Below are 19,189 nucleotides of genomic sequence, written 5' to 3' on the forward strand. Positions count from 1 at the left end.
TTGTTCCTGTACTGTGACGTACTGCAGTACTTTCATGCATTGAAGCCTGTGATGTGCAGTGCTACTTAATATCGATGTTGTACTGGGATTCTCATAATACGCATCCCACTGCACCTACGTTATTCTAGCTTGTATTTTGCACATTGCTGCGATTTTACAAAGTGCCTAACGCTGTTCCGAATCTAAGATATTGTTATACTGTACAGCTGTGCCCCTGAGCTATATTCTCGCGATTAAAACTTTGTTTTTGTACTAAGCAGGACCATTGTGTAATATTTTGTGCTGAGTTTGGTTGTTCTTGATTACGTTTAACTGTGTAGCTGTCGTGCTGAGCTCGACTGCTGATGGTCTATTGCACTGAGTGATTGTCTGCTGCTACAAAACAGTTCTGTTGTATTGAACTTTTTACCGTCTCTTGTAACTGCAGCTGTGCTTGGTTACGCTGTTGCACCGCGACAACAATTGCGCTGCAAACAGTCATGTCGCGACTGTAGTACGTCCACACTGAACAGCCGTCAAGCTACTGTTGTACTGTGTTGCTCTAAACAGCTGCAGTGCTGCTGATGTGCATAAATCTGAGCAAATCATCTCCTGTCAGTGAATTTTCGTGCGATCTTCCCTGTTAATTTGATTTGTTGTGTTTTTAGCTCATTTTCTCATTTATGGAAAAAGCGCTATTGTGCTCGTCATGTCCGTCTGTCTGTCTGTCCGTCCGTCTGTACGTGACTTCCCGTTTTCGTCAACGAGAAAATGCGCTCGCTCTCTGTCACTCACTGCAGTGGGTACTGAGTTATATTTTTTGTGTTTTTCGGTCTATTTTTTTCAGCTCGTATTGTTGTTATTCGTGCTCGGGTGTGGAGTTTTGTGCTACTGTTGTGCTATTTTGTTCACCTGCTGTGCTGTCGTGGTGTATTGCGCTACTTTTATCTGCCATTTTTTGTGCTGCTGCTGTGATCTATTATGTTTAGTGCTGTTGTTCTCTGTTGTGGTTCGTATTGCTTCTCTGTGTTGCGCTGTGCTGAACAATATGTCCGCTCCACATGGGCAATATATAAGAGAAAGAGAATTTTCAAAACTGAACAAAGCCGCGGTTGCATTCTTCTCATGTCCATTTGATGGCTGATGGCCTTAGTTGCTCGCAAATTTTATTTTATTGCGTAGCCAACGAGCTGTCGCATGGCTTATGGGGAAAATACAGTGAAACTGCGACTGGTTATCATTGGCAGTGTATACCCGTTCGTTACGTCTCTAAAAATGCAAGATTTTGTATTTATTTATCATGTTTTTCTGTGATGCCCAGGCTGTAAGGGCTTTGATAAGAGCTTAGAGCAGCTATGAGGCCTGCTAAGTCATGTCTGATAGCGCTAGGTAGCAAGCCTCAAAATCTCTGCTGCATTATCAACGGCCAATCGTCGATTTATGTAGGGCTACCTAAAATACGGTCAGTGTTTCAAACCAATTAAAGGGAATATTCTCGCAACTTCAGTAATAAATACATAAAATAAGCATATTTTGTTCTAATTCTAATTAACATTTAATTTGTCAGCCTTTTTCAAAGCTCATAGATATTTCAGCAAAATATTTAATGTTAAAATGTGCTCAAATTTTAAAGGATAAAATGATAGTGGACAATATCCTAATTAAGCTATTCATTATGAAATACTATAATGGTTTAGTCTTTGATATTCTCTGTTTTCTGGTGGAGAAATACTTTTATGCTGTTAGCGGGTAATGTATAGAGTTCTTCTGTTAAAAATCCTGTAAGGAGATACTTGAATGTTAGGTACGATTTCCGTAGAGTTTATGAGGAGCCCAATATCAGGATTTAGGACCATGGAGGGTATTTGAATGTTTGTTGCAATTACCATAGTTTTTTTGTGGTTCGGTAAAGTCAATCATTTTAATACTGGTTAGAAATATAGTACATTTTTAGATTTTTGTCCAGCCCTCTTTCTTTATCAACAGTTTAACGCCGCGCTACAGGAAATAATGTCTACAATACACATTAATTTGTCAGGAATTTTTATTGTTAAAACTTACTATTTATTTACTATTGACATGAATTGCTCCATTTTCCAGACTGGCGTGAGCTTCTATCAAAGATGTTTTTTGATCAATATGCAATTCAACTGTCAAGATAATTTTTTCATATCACATATTAGAATATATGGAAATATGTGCACAGAGAATATCTCGCAAGAAGCCTGATTCGCAGCATCGAGAAAAGTAATAAGAAAATCATTAATAAGAAATATGCTCTGGTCTTCAATAAAACTTGCATAAGAGAATATGGCATACACATATTTGCCTATTTAATATTCCCAAAATTCTACACTTTTTATATAATGAAGACAAAAGCGAACCTATTAACCGCATAGACACTCATTACAGCGTCAAGAAAATGTAACGGCAATGCGGCAGCGAAGTTTTAGGCACCCCACTTGCCATTGATTGCGTTGGTTGAGGTGAACGACTTCTTCATTGAGCAGGTGGGCGCGCTGCTGTGAAGTCAGCGGCAATTCGGAAACATTTTTATTGTTATAATCCACTTAAATATTCAATATAACAAATTTTTTAATTTATTTAAACTAAACTGTATTAAATGTAATAGGAACACGGGTTAAATATTGTGGATTCAAGTCAGCCTTGTCAATTTCAGTCGATTTTTTTCAGGCAGCGACTTCTAATGGCATCGAGCATGGCAAGCCATTAGCGGCACGGTCATCGTTGACGCGATAGTTATCGATGTTCATTTGATGTTCACTTGATGTTCATTTGATGTTAACTTGATGTTCACTTGATGTTCGCTTGATGTTCACTTTATGTTCATTTGATGTTCATTTGATGTTCGATTGATGTTCATTTGATGTTCATTTGATGTTCATTTGATGTTCACTTGATGTTCATTTGATGTTCACTTGATGTTCACTTGAGGTTCACTTGATGTTCACTTGATGTTCACTTGATGTTCATTTGATGTTCATTTGATGTTCATTTGAGTTCGCACGCATTTTCTTACGGCGGTGAACTCGAGGCACTGATCAAGTGGTCGAAGTGAGCTACTCGACTGCATTAGTAAACTTTAATCAAGAACTCATAAGAAAAAGATGAGTTTAGAAGCGGCTGTGGGGGAACCATTTCCTGATGGTAAAATGTACTCGTTGACTGTATGAACAGTTTTGTTGGTTGAATACACTGTTCTAGCGGCTGGCTGACTGTGTATATTTAGCTGTTTCTTGTGGGCTAAATGTATTTCATTCGTGGTCATATGTGGACAGTTCATTTTGGTCTAATCAACTGGCCGTGGCAGGTACTTGAAACTCTTTATAAGCGAAATGTGTTGCGCAGTCTGTTTTTGTTAGTTGAAAAACCTAATTCTTGCCGGAGATTCTATGAATCATTTGCCGCTTGAAGTCTTTTCACGGTTCTGAGCAATGGAACAATATTCAGGTTAAAAGAAATTGCGAAAAAAAATTTGTATATAATTAGAATTCAGAGAAGAAATTTGTTAACTTCGAATTAGAAATTTAATTGCCAAAAGAATCAATGTCTTCCACTGAACCCAGTGACACAACCTGTTGTTCCAATAATGTCAGTCCCTCTAGTGACGCAAGTATTGTCAGGGCGCTAGTGATGCTAGAGTTCCACCTCATCCATTGGCGCGAGTATTGTCAGGGCGCTAGTGATGCTAGAGTTCCAGCTCATCCATTGGTGCGAGTATTGTCAGGGCGCTAGTGGTGCTAGAGTTCCACCTCATCCATTGGCGCAAGTACTGTCAGGGCGCTAGTGGTGCTAGCGTTCCAGCTCATCCATTGGCGCTAGTACTGTCAGGGCGCTAGTGGTGCTAGCGTTCCAGCTCATTCATTGGCGCGAGTATTGTCAGGGCGCTAGTGGTGCTAGCGTTCCAGCTCATCCATTGGCGCGAGTATTGTCAGGGCGCTAGTGGTGCTAGCGTTCCGGCTCATTCATTGGCGCGAGTATTGTCAGTAGCGCTAGTGGTGCTAGAGTTCCACCTCATCCATTGGCGCGAGCATTGTCAGGGCGCTAGTGGTGCTAGCGTTCCAGCTCATCCATTGGCGCGAGTATTGCCAGTCGTTAATACTAGCGTTTTAGCTGACTGTGTGTTAAGGATATTGCCAACAATCACGGACAGACCAGCAGCTCAATATCTGCATCTAAGACTGACACGCAAGCCTGTCTTCGCCGCTATTGATGTCAGAAATTCCAGCCTAGCCACATAAGCGGAATAAATGTATTCTTTGACTTCTCTTCAAAACAATAGCTGGGACGAGAAAAGTGCGTTTTTCAATTGTTCACGACTTACCTAAAAAGAGGTTTCATTAATTAGTGTGATTAGTAGGTTAATACTGAGAGTCACTTATAATCCACATCCATATTAGGTTAGCATATAATTATTCGGTTACAGGTGTAATCCTAAAGTTAAGGTAGAATGCAAGTTTGTTAAGCTAATTAAGATTTTCATGTTGTGACTTTATAGTGTGATCAATAAGCATAGGTGCCACATTCTTAAGGACTGCATTCGATGCCATAGATGTGAACAATATTTGTTAAACGTTCATCTAAAGATTATACATGGAAGACGTCGCAGTGTCTGTGTCTGATGCGTCAACCAGATGCGTGTCGCCCACGCGATTCTATCATTTATTCTTCACATACGAAGAATTAGCATGCGTCATCCACTCAACACCGAATTAGAAGCAAATTCATTGTCATTCATGCGGCCATATGTAAATCATTTGGTGATTTCAGTAGCAATTCTTTTCGAATGCAAATTACTAAACGTTCACTTGCATGCATATTCCCTCTCTCCATTGCAAGATTGGTGCGCCAGCCTGAAGACCATTCTTATTTTTATAATTGTTCTAGCTCCTTTTATTGAAAAAAATCCCGTTTTATTGTGAAAAGAAAGGTGGAGCCACTATAAACAAATTTGGATTTGTGAAATTTAAGCCTGCAAAAATTCTTGTCATTGTTTTCCGTGTATCGTTTTGGTAAATAATATTTTCTTGTCTATAATATGATTCTATTGGAAGATATATAGCTGTGCGTGGCTGACGAAAAAGATTTAAAGGGCTGTTGTAAGCCATGCATGGCTGATATAAGGTCATGTCTATCAAAGAAGGTGCGGTCGACTGATTGATAGCCTCGTGTGGCTGATTAACGGCTGCGTGTGACTAATCTAAAGCTATCAAAAGTAGTTTGTGGCTGACACGAGGTTACTTGTGCAGGCTGGCGGGTCGCAGGCTGAAGATCTCTTGCCAGGCTGGAGGTGAAGCACAGCCAAATGGTGGGAGACGTTCCAGGAGCGACGGGGGTGAGGTGGGGTGACGAAGGAGGTGTGGACGAGCGACTCCTGCAGGAAGAAGAGGATGGAGAAGACAAAGAAGACAGGGAAGGGCAGGTGCGCTTCTCGATGTCCAGGCTGCAGAGCAGATCCATCGTCTCCCTGCCACCGGAGCCCTTCATGATCATGCGTTCAAAGGTGGGTCATACCTCATGATCATGCGTTCAAAGGTAGGTCATACCTCATGATCATGCCTTCAATGGTGCGTTCATACTTTCCGTGCATGCATTTCAGTATGATTCATTTATTCGCGGAAGCACAGCGATATCCAAAAATACAACTGTCGCAGAATTTTTTGAACAACGATCACTATTTTTAAGCTGATGTTTTTTGAACTGGCAAACGAAAAGAATAGACTCATGGGTAGCGAGCAAGATTCACACGCTTAGCCTCTGTCAAATCGTAAACTGCCGCAAGCGCTTCAGTTCCCTGCAGACAGTAATTTTTTATGGAATATAATGAACCTATTTAAAACCTATTACTGGGAAACCTTTCGGCAAATAAAGGGCGATATTTCCATAATTAAGAACCGTTTCGCACACAACAAATGGTCTGTAGGGAGATTAACGTCCCTAACAAAATTCTAGGACCGCTTAGGGTTCGGCCGAATAGTTGTTACACTCGGCGCAGAGTCATTCTGGGTCTGCTTGGCCATCCGATCGTAATCAGTTTCTGGTCAGAATCTCCTTTCCGACTTTATAGTCACCTCAGAGTGTGAGAAGAGTAGGCCGAGCCGAGTCATACCGAGCTAAGCAACTGCCCAGAGGCTGCCCTTCAAACTCTGAGCCGAAGTGGACATATAGAAGCTGATTTACGTGCGGTCCGAGTCCTAGACGGTTCCCAATTCAGGGTTGCCACCAACTCAAAATTTTGATGGGGATGTTGTTGTTGATTAACGTTTCCATGTTCCTAGGCGCTGAACAGACGCGTGCAGCTGAACGTCGGGGGAGTGCGACACGAGGTGCTGTGGCGGACGCTGGAGCGACTTCCTCATACAAGACTCGGCAGACTAAGAGAATGCAACACGCATGAATCCATCATGGAACTTTGTGATGATTATTCCCTCATAGAAAATGAGTATTTCTTTGACAGACATCCTCGGTCGTTCTCCTCCATCTTAAATTTTTACCGCACTGGTAAATTACACCTGGTGGAAGAGATGTGTGTGTTGGCGTTCAGCGATGACCTGGAATACTGGGGTATCGATGAGCTGTACCTCGAGTCGTGCTGCCAGCACAAGTACCACCAAAGAAAGGAGCACGTGCACGAAGAGATGAGAAAGGAGGCAGAGTCCCTCAAGCAAAGAGAAGATGAGGACTTTGGCGACGGCGCTTGTGCGCCATACCAGAAGTTCTTGTGGGACCTCATGGAGAAACCACAGACTTCGTTCGCTTCCAGGGTGAGATTTCTACTTCGAGTGTCTTTCCCTTTAGTTGACCCTTCGTTGCAAATGTGCATTGTCTTCAACCAGGAGAAAAGTTTTGCTCCCAACATGAGCACTTCTCCGGAGTGAATGATTCTTGGCTAATTTAGTTCTTCACGGTCAGGTGAGTTCATAGCTACGTCCTTCGATGTTTTATGACAGTCAAGATTTTAGTCAAAATGAACCAAAACGTCTCTTTCGATCTCAGAAAAAGACCTTGAAAACCAATAGTATATGTCATTTGAAATCCTTACTTATTTATTTCAGAGCTGTATTATTCATACACAAAATTGCGTATGCTATTAGATGTCATTTATTTACCAATAAGGTACATGATAACTCCCTTGGCAGTTAAAGTTTCTCAACCTACTGTCTGCATGTGCAATCATAAATCATATTGGGTAACTACGTACTTTGTGGATTTATCATCAGCAAAAAATTTTACTTCATTAGCGTCTGATTTTCTACTGGTGTCGACAACAGCCCTAGAGTAACTCGAAGTTCTTCAATGAATTCTCTAACTCAGAAGTGGTAATTTTATTGTGGGTTTCCCGTGTCTTTAAGTGACTGCCAGTGGCAGTATTTGCAACGCAAAGGATTATGATTACTGCATTGATTATCCGCTTCTGACCATCGTTATTTCCTTCCGGGATATCTCTTCCAAGACTTTCTTCTGCTTTCTTCACTTCAAACTAATCGCCTTGATGTAACCTCGAACATTGCTGTATTTCAATGCATTGGGCCATACTAAGTTTACATTTTTGTGGTAGTTCCTTCTTTTTCCTGTCGTAATACCTTGTAATTCTTGGCAATCTTTCGTCATCTTTTTAATCTCACGTGACGCCAGCTAATTCCACATTTCGGTCACATCGTTTATACTGAGTTAATTGAATACCCTGGCAGGCGAATGCTCGAGATAATGAAAATATTTCCCTGAATTCAAAATTTTCTGTTTGCAATTAGTGTAGGATTTATGTCAGTAAACATCCCTCAATTCAATCAATTATTGAAAAATTAATAACATTTTCCGCACGCAAGGTAAAATTAAGTTCCCGAATAACTCGTGTCATTCATGTTATTTTCCATTTCATATCATGATCATATTGACTAGCTTTTATCAATGTCTTGATATATCTATTCCCAAAGACTGATGTTTTTTTTAGAAAACTTGCGTATTAGTCCCTCCAGTATTAGTCCTGCATAATCAGTTGGCAATGAAATTGAGTTTTTTTATGCTCGACGTTTTTATCAAATGAGAAAGGTACAGTCGACTACGCTTATCAGTTACTCTGCATGAGGAATTTCCGCTTGTAACATCAAATAGAACTTGTCCCAAATGAATTTTTTTTAAAAGCGCTTTGCAGGTTTCCAGTGATCTGGAACCAGAATTCGTTTAAAATGCCTCGTAGAACATTTCCTCCTTCATCAAACTCGCTTGTTGTCGTAGTAGAAGCCAAAGTTGTACACATATCTTTTTACAAACACATGAAGGCTACATATAAATGTAGCCCATTAAAAAATTTCTTTGTTCAAAAGTTTTCTATGAAAGCATTTGGATGGATAAAATTAATATTATGTTTAAGGCTTCATTTCTGTAGCATCAACTGATAGGTTACTCCATCAAACATATAACTGATATAAGCACCTCTAGCTGCTTTAATTTCGAGGCTTTGACGCGACGTTTTTCACGAAAGAATCATTATCAGAAAGTAGTCCTATTCCGCAGCGTAGGAAATTGGATTGAAAATTGCATTCTTCAAAAATAAATTATCTACTTCATTTCTTTCAGAATAGTCTCATTGTAATTTTGAATGAATCGCAATAATTAATTGTAGTAATTATTTTTGAGGTGTGGTCATAAAAAATACAAAAACATGAATAGATAAATTATGACATGTTCATCCCACTGCATTAAACTTATGAATTTCTGATGAATTTGTTATTGGAAAACTCTTTTCATTTTCGTCAACCATTTGAAAGAGTCATTTCAATACACCAAACGATCAATTCTAAGGCCAAAAATCCAAGTCCAGAAAAGTCTCTATAATTGAAGTTGACTAGTTTTATATTTTTGCTGATTTTTCAGTCATAAGCAAAATTGTGCTTGAATTTCACATTCTTGTGCTTCATGATCAGCTTTCGATGTCTACTGACACGCGTTACGGAGTTTTACGGCTACGACGCTGCACCCACCGAGCAAATGTTTTTACTACGCAAAAAAATCTTATAAATACTTGCAAGATCGCATATATGTAACCCTTCATCTTCTTCTCCTTTAATCTGGTGATATATGGCGAGAAAGCGAAACTTGTAATCATCGAAAGAAGATTTGGCACCACTGCTTTTTGGAAAGAGACTGACAGGTGAAGACATGGCACCTCAACTGAGCCAAAGGAATGACAAGCGCAATGACCTGGCACCACAAGACAGCATTTTTTCTCCTAACTTAACCATAATTGAACCTCGCCGCTATTCATAAATCTAATTACCGTAGATTGCTTGTATCTGAACCGAAGTCAGTAAAGATGGACAACCTCACGATTTTAAGCCGAAAATCGTAATCTTGCCCATCTTTGCAGGCAAGCGTAAGAATAGGAATTTGAAATGAAGGAAACTACTTGCAACAAGAAGAAATACGTTTTTTCGACTGCATTTTTGCGTTGATTCACAAATATCTACATTAATAAAGACATATTCGTGAAAATAGAATAATAAATTAGATGTATTCATTAATAAATGAATGAATAGTTTTAATTTTGTTACTAAACTCAGGTTAGACACAACGTTGTCGTATGTCATAGGCTGTTATTTGACAAACTCTCATGAGTGACAGGCACGAAAATTAGTAGGTTAAATTAGAGTCAACGGTATTATTAGCAAATATAGGCAAATGTATCCTTCTTTTCTCCGTGCTGACTGTTGCTTGCTAAATAGGTGTCGCTTGCTATGTGTACTTGTTGCTCCCATAGACACGAGGCTGGGAACACTAATGTGGAAATATTTAATTATTTACTCAAACATGAACTTCTCGCTGTTACGCATGGCACAGGGCCAGCCTCAAATTAAGCTCTCATTCATTTTACGATTAATCTCCACGAAATCGTCGGAGGACCAATATGCATCAAGCACTTAATCTTCTCGAGTAGTGACGAGTTAACCAAGAACATTTGTGTTCCCGAGCCCACAATTCCATGACACACAACACGCTCCATTTCTGTGTTGAACACCAGACTCGTGACTGTGCTCGCTTCGTTTACTCTTATTTTATGTTTTTATGATTGTTGTAAACGTTAGGTTACCCTGATGTGAATTTCCCTTGTTAACGGTAAAATAAGTTGTGCTTCTTCCCTGTAAATCGCATATTAATTGAAACCAAAAGGGGCTCACTTGTCAACATCTGTCGCTCGTTCTGCTTACGCTCCTAATTTTTCACTTCTCATTTCAACTGGACATTTATTACCTTATTCTTAATCAGAGCCTTTCATTATCTACTTCTGTTCTGAATTATGTAATTAATATGGTTTCTAATAAAATAGATTGTTCCAATAACTCTTTTTACGATCATCTACTTTACGCTGCTCATTTCTTCACGACTGTTTCCCGCCAAATTTGGTTTTAAAACGTTTCAGAAAGTTAATCAGCTGCTGGGGACAGATATCCAGAATCATAAATTAATTTTTGTTCTATTATGTTTGATGGATTCGTGTTCTCTATTATTGATATAAATTATTGCAACTTTTTGTTGACTGAGTTACTTTACTTAAACTGACTGAGTGGTGTCTTTGGTTGATCTCATCACCTGCAGGTTCTGGCAGTGATCTCCGTGGTCTTCATCGTGGTGTCTACTGTAGCTCTCGTCCTAAACACAGTGCCAACTTTCCAAGGCGAAGATCAAACAGATAACGAAACTTTGGCAATGGTTGAAGCTGTCTGTATCACATGGTTCACGCTTGAATACGTACTTAGATTTGCCGCGAGTCCGAACAAGTGGAAATTTTTCAAAGGAGCTATGAATGTTATAGATTTGTTGGCTATTTTACCGTATTTCGTGTCACTTTTTCTCATAGAATCAAATAAGCATTCTGACCAATTTCAAGACGTTAGAAGAATCGTACAAATTTTCAGAATAATGAGAATTCTGAGAATTTTAAAACTTGCCAGACATTCGACTGGCCTTCAGAGTTTAGGTTTCACGTTGAAGAACTCCTACAAAGAGCTGGGTCTCCTCATGTTGTTTTTGGCAATGGGTGTTCTAGTGTTTTCAAGTTTGTGCTACTTCGCGGAGAAAGAAGCTAATCCCTTATATGGCAGCATACCAGAAGCTTTCTGGTGGGCTGGCATTACAATGACCACCGTTGGGTACGGCGATATTTATCCAGTGACACCGCTAGGCAAAGTGATAGGTTCAGTGTGCTGTATTTGTGGTGTGCTGGTCATTGCGCTGCCTATTCCTATCATCGTCAACAACTTCGCCGAGTTCTACAAGAACCAAATGCGTCGAGACAAAGCGCTCAAGAGGCGCGAGGCTCTCGAGCGAGCGAAGAGGGAAGGCAGCATAGTGTCCTTCCACCACGTAAATCTCCGAGACGCCTTCGCAAAGTCCATGGACCTCATCGACGTCATTGTTGACACAGGTGCAGTGCACGATAGTCGCAATTTTGGTATCTTTTTAGGAAACTCTTGCGTAACATCCTGCTTAATGAAGATTTCTTAAAATGAGAATTTACAATTCAGCACCTCCTCGTGTTTAAAGTTTGAAACTCATCGGAATCAATCATAGGACTGTATGGCATTCTAGCACTGCTGTTCTGTTCATGATCTTCATTTGCACACGGAATTGAAACGAATTATTAAAATGTTTTGTTTGTGCATCATCTTTTTATGCCTAGCCTTGATCTGAAAGTCACTGATATATAATACGCGACTGAATACGTTTTAATTTCATTTCACGACGAGTAATTCTGAAAATCTTGCTTGATGAAAAAGCTCTCTAACAATTTCCCAATCAATGAGGAGCTTTAACTAACTACTGTAATATTTTTAGAGTACTCTATTTAGTAGCTAAGCCCAATATTTTCACTACTATTTATTCTGTTATCTCGGCAATTAAACGTTGTATATTCGCCCTAAAAGCGGTCAACTGGAAGACGGCCGTTTCTTGCAGAGAGGTGCGAGGTTTCGTTCTTATTATTTACTACGAGTTGAGCAATTGCTTTCAAATAGCGTAGTCCTCTTTTTTATTATTACTCATAATTTGAATAACACATTTTCACAGTTCAGTTATTTGTGTTGATGAGGTAAGGCTACAGCATAATTAGCGATGAGTAAATTCTATAATAGAAAATATTAACCAACCTATAGTGGTGCTTGATCGTAACTCAATATATAACTGACCAAATAGATATTTCAACGCAGTATGATATTAGGAGCGTCGGAACAGTATTCATAGCTAGACAAACCTTTTTATTTACTTTAGATAGTTTTTCGTAAACTACTAAATGATTATGCCATCATGAGCATGTGCATGACCTTCGTATATAAAAAATGTGAACAAGAAATCACAGGTTACGCTTGCTTCAAGAACTTACACATTGTCTTAAAATGAAAACACGCCTAATACGTTTCTCTCTTAATTACTCATGTGTGCTTTTTTTTCTTGTCAATCCAGCAACTTCTCTACAATGTACACTTGATTGTTTCCCCTCGACTTGCATCTGAGCATGAGAATCCCTACTTTCATACACGTGTGTGTCCCGAATTGCAAGTTTACGCCATTTATGGTAGGATATATTCCCATTCTCAAACATTTAGCCACTAGTTGGAAGAACTTGCTCATCTAATCAGTTAGCACTCATCTTGGAGCAATGCATTTCACTGTAATTATCAGTGAACATGAGAAGTATGAGCTCTAAGCTCAACACACACTTAACAATACAAGTCGGATGCCTACTCTTCACTATTAATTTCAACCTATTTGTACCAACCGATCAAATTCCCCCTTCACCAATCACTAACTATTATAACTGCTCTCTTCGCAACACTCGAAGGCCACAACATGTCTCAAGCTGACGCCAACTCTTTGGCGGGAGAAGAATCCATCCGCGCAGGTCACACTGGTACCGGCTGCTATAAGAACCATGAGCATCACCAGGGTCGAAAAGGACCATCGTCTGACGACCATTCTACTGGAGTGATGGACTCAAGCGCTACCAGGCTGGACAATCAGCCGAACAACAAGTTGCCGGCGCCGTTCATAGCGTCGGGCATTGAAGACAAGTCAGGCGCCGACACGCCTAACTTCCAGACGCCGGTCAGTTCAAATTTTTGCAGCAAAGTGAATGTGGTTTACTAATAGGCACTAAAAAATTTCTAATAAATATTCGAACGGGGGCAACTCTTATTGTAATAAATTCCAAAAAGCAAATATAAACAGTTCTTGAGTGGAAATTCATATTTAGTTCGTTGATTTATATTATAATTACGTTTGCTAGCTATCCAATAATAAATCTGTGTTATTCTCGTGAATGATCCTACTTCATTTGTGTTACTACGAAACTATTCGCATCTTTGTCATCAAGCAGCCATTTGACCTCAACCATAGACATACTTCCGTATTTACTCAAGTTCTTTCGTTTGCTTCATTTCTTATGACACGTATGGTGGTAAATGGCACATCAAACCACACATTCGTAATGATCAATTTTCTCTTGGGTTACGAGGACACAAAAGTTAGAAATGAATACTGGCTTCACTGCCTAATGTATGACAGTAAAAACATGCGTGTGTAAGTACAAGCTGATTATAACGTATTCCTATCTCAAATAAATGTTGACCAAATTACCTTTCCAGCCAATGCTTACATATTCTCGCAACTCAGAATATTAAAATTGATATTATCGCCCGCTGCCGATTTAAATTTACCTCTTCAGCCTTTTTCTAAAGACGATATAGTAATCAAACAGTAACGTTACATCCCACATTCTACTGATAAAATGGAATTGAGTTATGAGAAGAAACTTTGTGATGTTCATCATTTAGCAAGCACCTAAATTGTTCTACCTCCTCGCTGGTTCAGGAAAGTGTGCGGCGCCACGTGAAGGTAGCTCTGCTGGCAGATACTAGCACAGTTTACAAATGTTGCCACTGTTCTAAGGTACACGTGATTGTTGTTTTGACGTTCCCTGTTCTTAAAAAATACCCGCTGTACTGTATTATGTGTGATTGAATTAACAGCCCCATCTTGTCTTCAAAACAATTTCCGCCCCCCCCCATACCCTAATTAGAACTAAACCGTCAATTGTTATATCTATTATATTTTGAAGATGTGTATTAGAGTTCGTAAATGCATAACCGATTTCGTGTATGATTCCTATTGTATATTAATCCATTATGATAAGTTAATTGCGTGAGACATTCGTATATTTCTTCGTAATGTTAGGCTCCTGAAAACCAATCACTCCACTCTATACCTTTTATTATCAGAGTTACTCTTTATGAAGAACTTGAGACCAGATTCACTGAGCCCTGCGGACCGTTGGCATTGAGCACATGAGGTTCATTCAAAAAAACCTTTCGTTGCTAGTAAAATCTGTGAACAATTTTGAGAAGTGAAGAACTGGCAGGATAACCACAACAAAATAATCCGTAATTTTAATTTTTCCTGAACATCTGCATGACGGATCGGCCATCTTACAAAACATTATCTGTTTTCGACGGAAATCATTGTCATGTACCTGAACATATGAAGACTCTTAACCTCAGCGAGTGACCAGTATCGCAGCCTCCAATATGCCGATCATTTGAATATTAATTCACCAAGAACTAACTAGGTTTTCGGAAGCTAATTGCTTCAGAGCTTTGTTGTTTATTAATTAGTTTACGTTGGTGTAATTTAACCGTTCTTATAAATATTTTTATTGTTTACGCATGTTGGAAAATAAACTCTACCCGCACCTCCGTGTCTGTCTCTGTAAACAACTTAGTATGACTCGTTGATCAAGTGGATTTAAATGCTTTAACTACTCCCATTCATTTTACAACGAAGCTTAAACCCAAATTGTCAAAAAAAGTTATCCTTCAGTATTATTGAAGTGAATCCAAAACTATCTCAGTTGGTTGACAAGATTTCACTAAATTTGTATCATATCGATGGATACATTTTATAAAATACGTCCCAATTATGTATTTTGATTAGTAGCTTCTGGTAGTGCTGTAAAACAAGTATTTTCAAGTGACAAAAAATGGTCATTGGCTTTACTAAATTTTCCAGCTTTTGGCTTTGAATTAATTAAGTAATACGGAGGTCGAATTCAACCATACATACTGTATGTTTAACTAAATATTTTCAAAAAATCATCATAACAATTAACCAGATATCAACTTCTAGCTGAAGCCCGGCGAACAGTTTCTACACTCAAAAATGTGCTATTCACTTCCGTAACTGACAGCCACTGTTCTCATTTGTGTAGGAGATGTCAGCTACTTCCTCTCCTTTGGCGGTAAAACTCATCAATGGCTCGGACTTCAGTAAAGACGCTGCGTCTTACCCTTTAACTCCCCGTTTGCTGAACAAGGTACGATATAGGATTTAAGGCATGTTAATAGAACCCAAGTTCGAATCTTGAATAGATCTTAATATTTATATGAATCAACTGTCCATTTAACTGCATGATCTGTAGTGCAAATGAGATTTGGGAGCACCAGGATTATTTTTCTTTTACCCTCCTGGTGTGTGCAACAGGAGGAGCAAACAAAATAATTTAAACTATAACTCAAGGAATCCCAGAAGTTCTTAGTTCTTGCTACTATGTAATCTCGCTGTAGTGGAAGGGTACGATGAGGACTTTCCGACGATAAGGCTCAAAAATATTTTAATGTAATAAAAATTGTTACAGCATGAACATGTTATTTACAGGACCTTTAATTAGAGTGAGTAAAAAAGCCATTTCGCAAATAAACGTCACATGCATGATGCGTTAAATTCATTAAAATATGCAAAATCCATCCACAACACTCCACCCGTGGATGGTAAAAATGACGCGGTCACGTAAATTCATGCTCGGATTATCACGTTGGTCACTACATCCATACACGGTATACAAAGGCTAAACGAAAAATCCGTAAAGCAAACTATAACCTCGCGATTGGCCCATGGGCTGTCCGTAATACGCTGGCATGCAACCTAAATTGGTTAGCGGCTCCTCACAATACACTGGCATGTAATGTGAACTAGCTCAGGACTGCATGGTATTCCTCGACTTGTTATGTTTCTGCATGTGACCTGACTGACATGCTAACGCATTTGTCCGTAATGCTTGGCCCCTATAGCATAAGACATTACAGCACAAGTTAATCCACTCATGACTGTGGATCATGTTATTTGCATATCACTCCACTAACAATTCCTATCTAGAAATTTGAGTTGATATTTCATAGTGCCTGCTGTGTTCTGTCTGAGCTGGTCCACGAAGTGTGCTCTGCTTTGAGCAGTTCCACGAAGTGTGCTTTGCTCTGAGAGGGTTCACTAAGTATGCCCTGCTCAGAACTGGTCCACGAAGTGTGCTCTGCTCTGAGCAGTTCCACGAAGTGTGCTTTGCTCTGAGAGGGTTCACTAAGTATGCCCTGCTCAGAACTGGTCCACGAAGTGTGCTCTGCTCTGAACTGGTCCACAAAGTGTGCTCTGCTCTGAGCTGGCACCCGATGGACTAGCCGCTATTTTGTATATTATTTCTAAATCCCGGCTACGTTCCTGACCAATTATTTTTCCCTTGTTTCACTCATTGTGTAATTTGTACTAAATTGTTTAGTTTACATAATGTACATTGTTTTTATTTTTTACTATTATTTATTTGAGTTTAGCCCCATCAGATCTTATGTTATTTCCATGAGAAGTTTCAGTTCCCTAACGTATGGAACTCAGTACCGGGAAAAGTTATGAATCTTAGTAAAGTGTAGGGAAAAATTAAACAAAAAACTGGGAACCCACCCATTATTAGTGTGCCATTATCTGTTAAAAAAGTCAACCATGGATTAATTGCCGTCAGTTCCCCCAATTGGTTTTTGCCTGCCTAGGAAGCCGGCGATGAAGTCTCGGGCGGTGAAGACATAGCTCTTCGCTTCAAACCTTCTTCGACGTAAACTTTAAAATCTTTGGCAACTTAAACTCGAGCTTTAACGCACTCACAGGTAAGTAGGAGTTCCGTAACCAACTAATCCCATTAATGGTTCTTCATTCCTTTTTTTTCGCTTCCGTTCGACGTGCGCCAAAACTACTGCAGTGAAACTCACTTTCACCAATGACAAATTTCTTCCTTCATTGCTGTTGTAGTAAAATTCGGGGTCCCCCCGGTTTTACCCCGCGCTCTCAGTACGCGTATTGATACTTGTATCCGAACAACTTTATACTCACTAACCGGGAAAATCCAGAGCGAGGTAAAATTTTTACTTTTTCCATCATAACTCGGCAACGGCCGCTCCGATTCAGTTCAAACTTTTTCCGCTGCCTGCCCAATCGCATTATTTAAAATGAGATTATGTCCCTGTCACACGCAGTTTGACGCTGTCAATTTTGACGTTGCTTAAGGGAAGCGCATGTTTTTAAGGGTAGACATCGTGAGATGTAGGATGCTTTAGTTTATTGGTATTGATATTAAAATGTAGGGGGCATTAGGATATTCTGGTTATCAACTTGAGAAGTGCTTTTGAGGCCGCAATGCCGGCACCACTCAAATCAATTACTCATCGAGGCGAATAAGTTAAGATCACTCAAATTTTCCCGATACGGAATTGCCATTAAAAGACCATCATTAACTCAACCCTAAAACTGAATCGGATTTTTATTGAAACCTCGATCATATCGCCTTCTGTTATTCGTGTTCGATGCTTTTAGAGCACTCTTCTCTTGACGCTTTATTATATCTCTGCAAGCAGTCCTGACTCTCTGATACCTGGCGTTGACGATGGACTTTCTTAAAACAGAGAAAAACAATTACCTAGCAATCGCATCCATCCTGCTACCTACAATTCTCCAAAAACCATTCATAACGTTTTTCTTAAATATTCGCAATATATAATCGTGAGTCATCAAAAATTATTTATACTGTGTGCAACATGGATGCGTGGTCTTAACTCACACGTAACACGTGTCCGCCTGTTCTCCGAGGCTATTGAGTAACTTTGACCTCACATGCGTGGGTTTTCAATGGGTGACTTAATTATTCTGCAGAATACTACTCAACATCATTCATCTTTAATACTACATAGTTTTAATTATCCGTCTGAACGTTTAGAATTTAGTTTTTTTATTTATTAATTGCACCTATATTTCAAAGCCCTAATTTAGTTTGATCTGGTTTTGAAAGTTATCGATGTGTTGCAAGGAATTCAAATGAATGTTGCTTGTAAAATTTTTAAACTTAATTTAAATTGCGTGTTTTTAAAACACTTTTTCTCTGCCACTGATTCTCATCTTAAACAATGTCGTGTTGTAGATTAGCCTTCACTTTTCTTGCTAATTTTTTATTATTCCTTTTTTGCATCGTTTGCGAATAGAACACGGTTGATGACAAGAAAATTGTGATCAGAATGCCTTTTGAAATTATTTTCTCAAAAAAACGCTAGAACTGCTTAGCTGTAGATTTCTAAACAGCGGTGACAAATTTTTTCCATAGGCTTACCAAACATTTATTTTAATCAATGAACATCATTGAAATATGTGAGTGGAAACAATTTATTGCATTCTAACATAGAATTTTGACCGATTTGTTTCTTTCGTAATGACAACCCTTTCTTTCCTTCGTCCGCAACTATCTGTCCTCTGTGAACTGTAATACGTCCTCACAAGGTGTAAAAAATTCACTTTTTCTTGTAAAAATTCACTTTTTGTTTGAGTGTGTAGATGTGTGGCGTTGACATGTGGAGTGTGTGTAAATGATCAATCCGATCAGGATTTTCTGGCTATTTTGTTCTCTTTATATCCCATCATGTGATCTTGAAATCGCGATCTTGAGATTCTAAGACTATTTTGAGCATTCTATTAAATTTTGAGAATTAAAAGTTGGAGTTGACGAAGCCAAGATTGCTTGCTGAGCACCAGTAAGCGCTGCTCGATGCCGAGATCCTCATGCACCAGCAGGCTTTCCTCACCTCAATCCAACCTAACACACTCTCCCCCTCACACAACTCTAATTATTAAAGGAGAATGTCTGTATCGGAATAAATCTAACCACAGAACTTCCCTCCATGGGCTCCACGGATGTCTCTGCCTCATACTCCATCACTCACATCTTCCCTTCTCAGGCCGGCCTCACGTCCGAGACCAACAACGCTCAAGACGCTAACGTCACCTCCACGTCTAGAGACTCCAACCTATACATCAACCCGCTCGACGACCATCGGCTTCC

General features: G+C 39.4%; 1 protein-coding gene across 1 annotated transcript in view; it reads left to right on the forward strand.

Annotated features, from left to right (window-relative positions):
• The window catches only part of LOC108680019 (potassium voltage-gated channel protein Shab), a 92,784-nt gene that overhangs the window by 61,746 nt on the left and 11,849 nt on the right, over positions 1-19,189 (forward strand). The window contains exons 3-8 of the mRNA XM_047879619.1: positions 5,250-5,503; positions 6,279-6,764; positions 10,594-11,422; positions 12,836-13,098; positions 13,864-13,941; positions 15,257-15,361. Coding sequence (XP_047735575.1) covers positions 5,306-5,503; positions 6,279-6,764; positions 10,594-11,422; positions 12,836-13,098; positions 13,864-13,941; positions 15,257-15,361 — 1,959 coding nt within the window. The 5' untranslated portion in view covers positions 5,250-5,305. The remainder of the gene's footprint in view (positions 1-5,249; positions 5,504-6,278; positions 6,765-10,593; positions 11,423-12,835; positions 13,099-13,863; positions 13,942-15,256; positions 15,362-19,189) is intronic.

This window comes from Hyalella azteca, unplaced genomic scaffold, assembly GCF_000764305.2.
Source record: "Hyalella azteca isolate HAZT.00-mixed unplaced genomic scaffold, Hazt_2.0.2 contig3434, whole genome shotgun sequence".
In the NCBI taxonomy this organism is placed as follows: Eukaryota; Metazoa; Arthropoda; class Malacostraca; order Amphipoda; family Hyalellidae; genus Hyalella; species Hyalella azteca.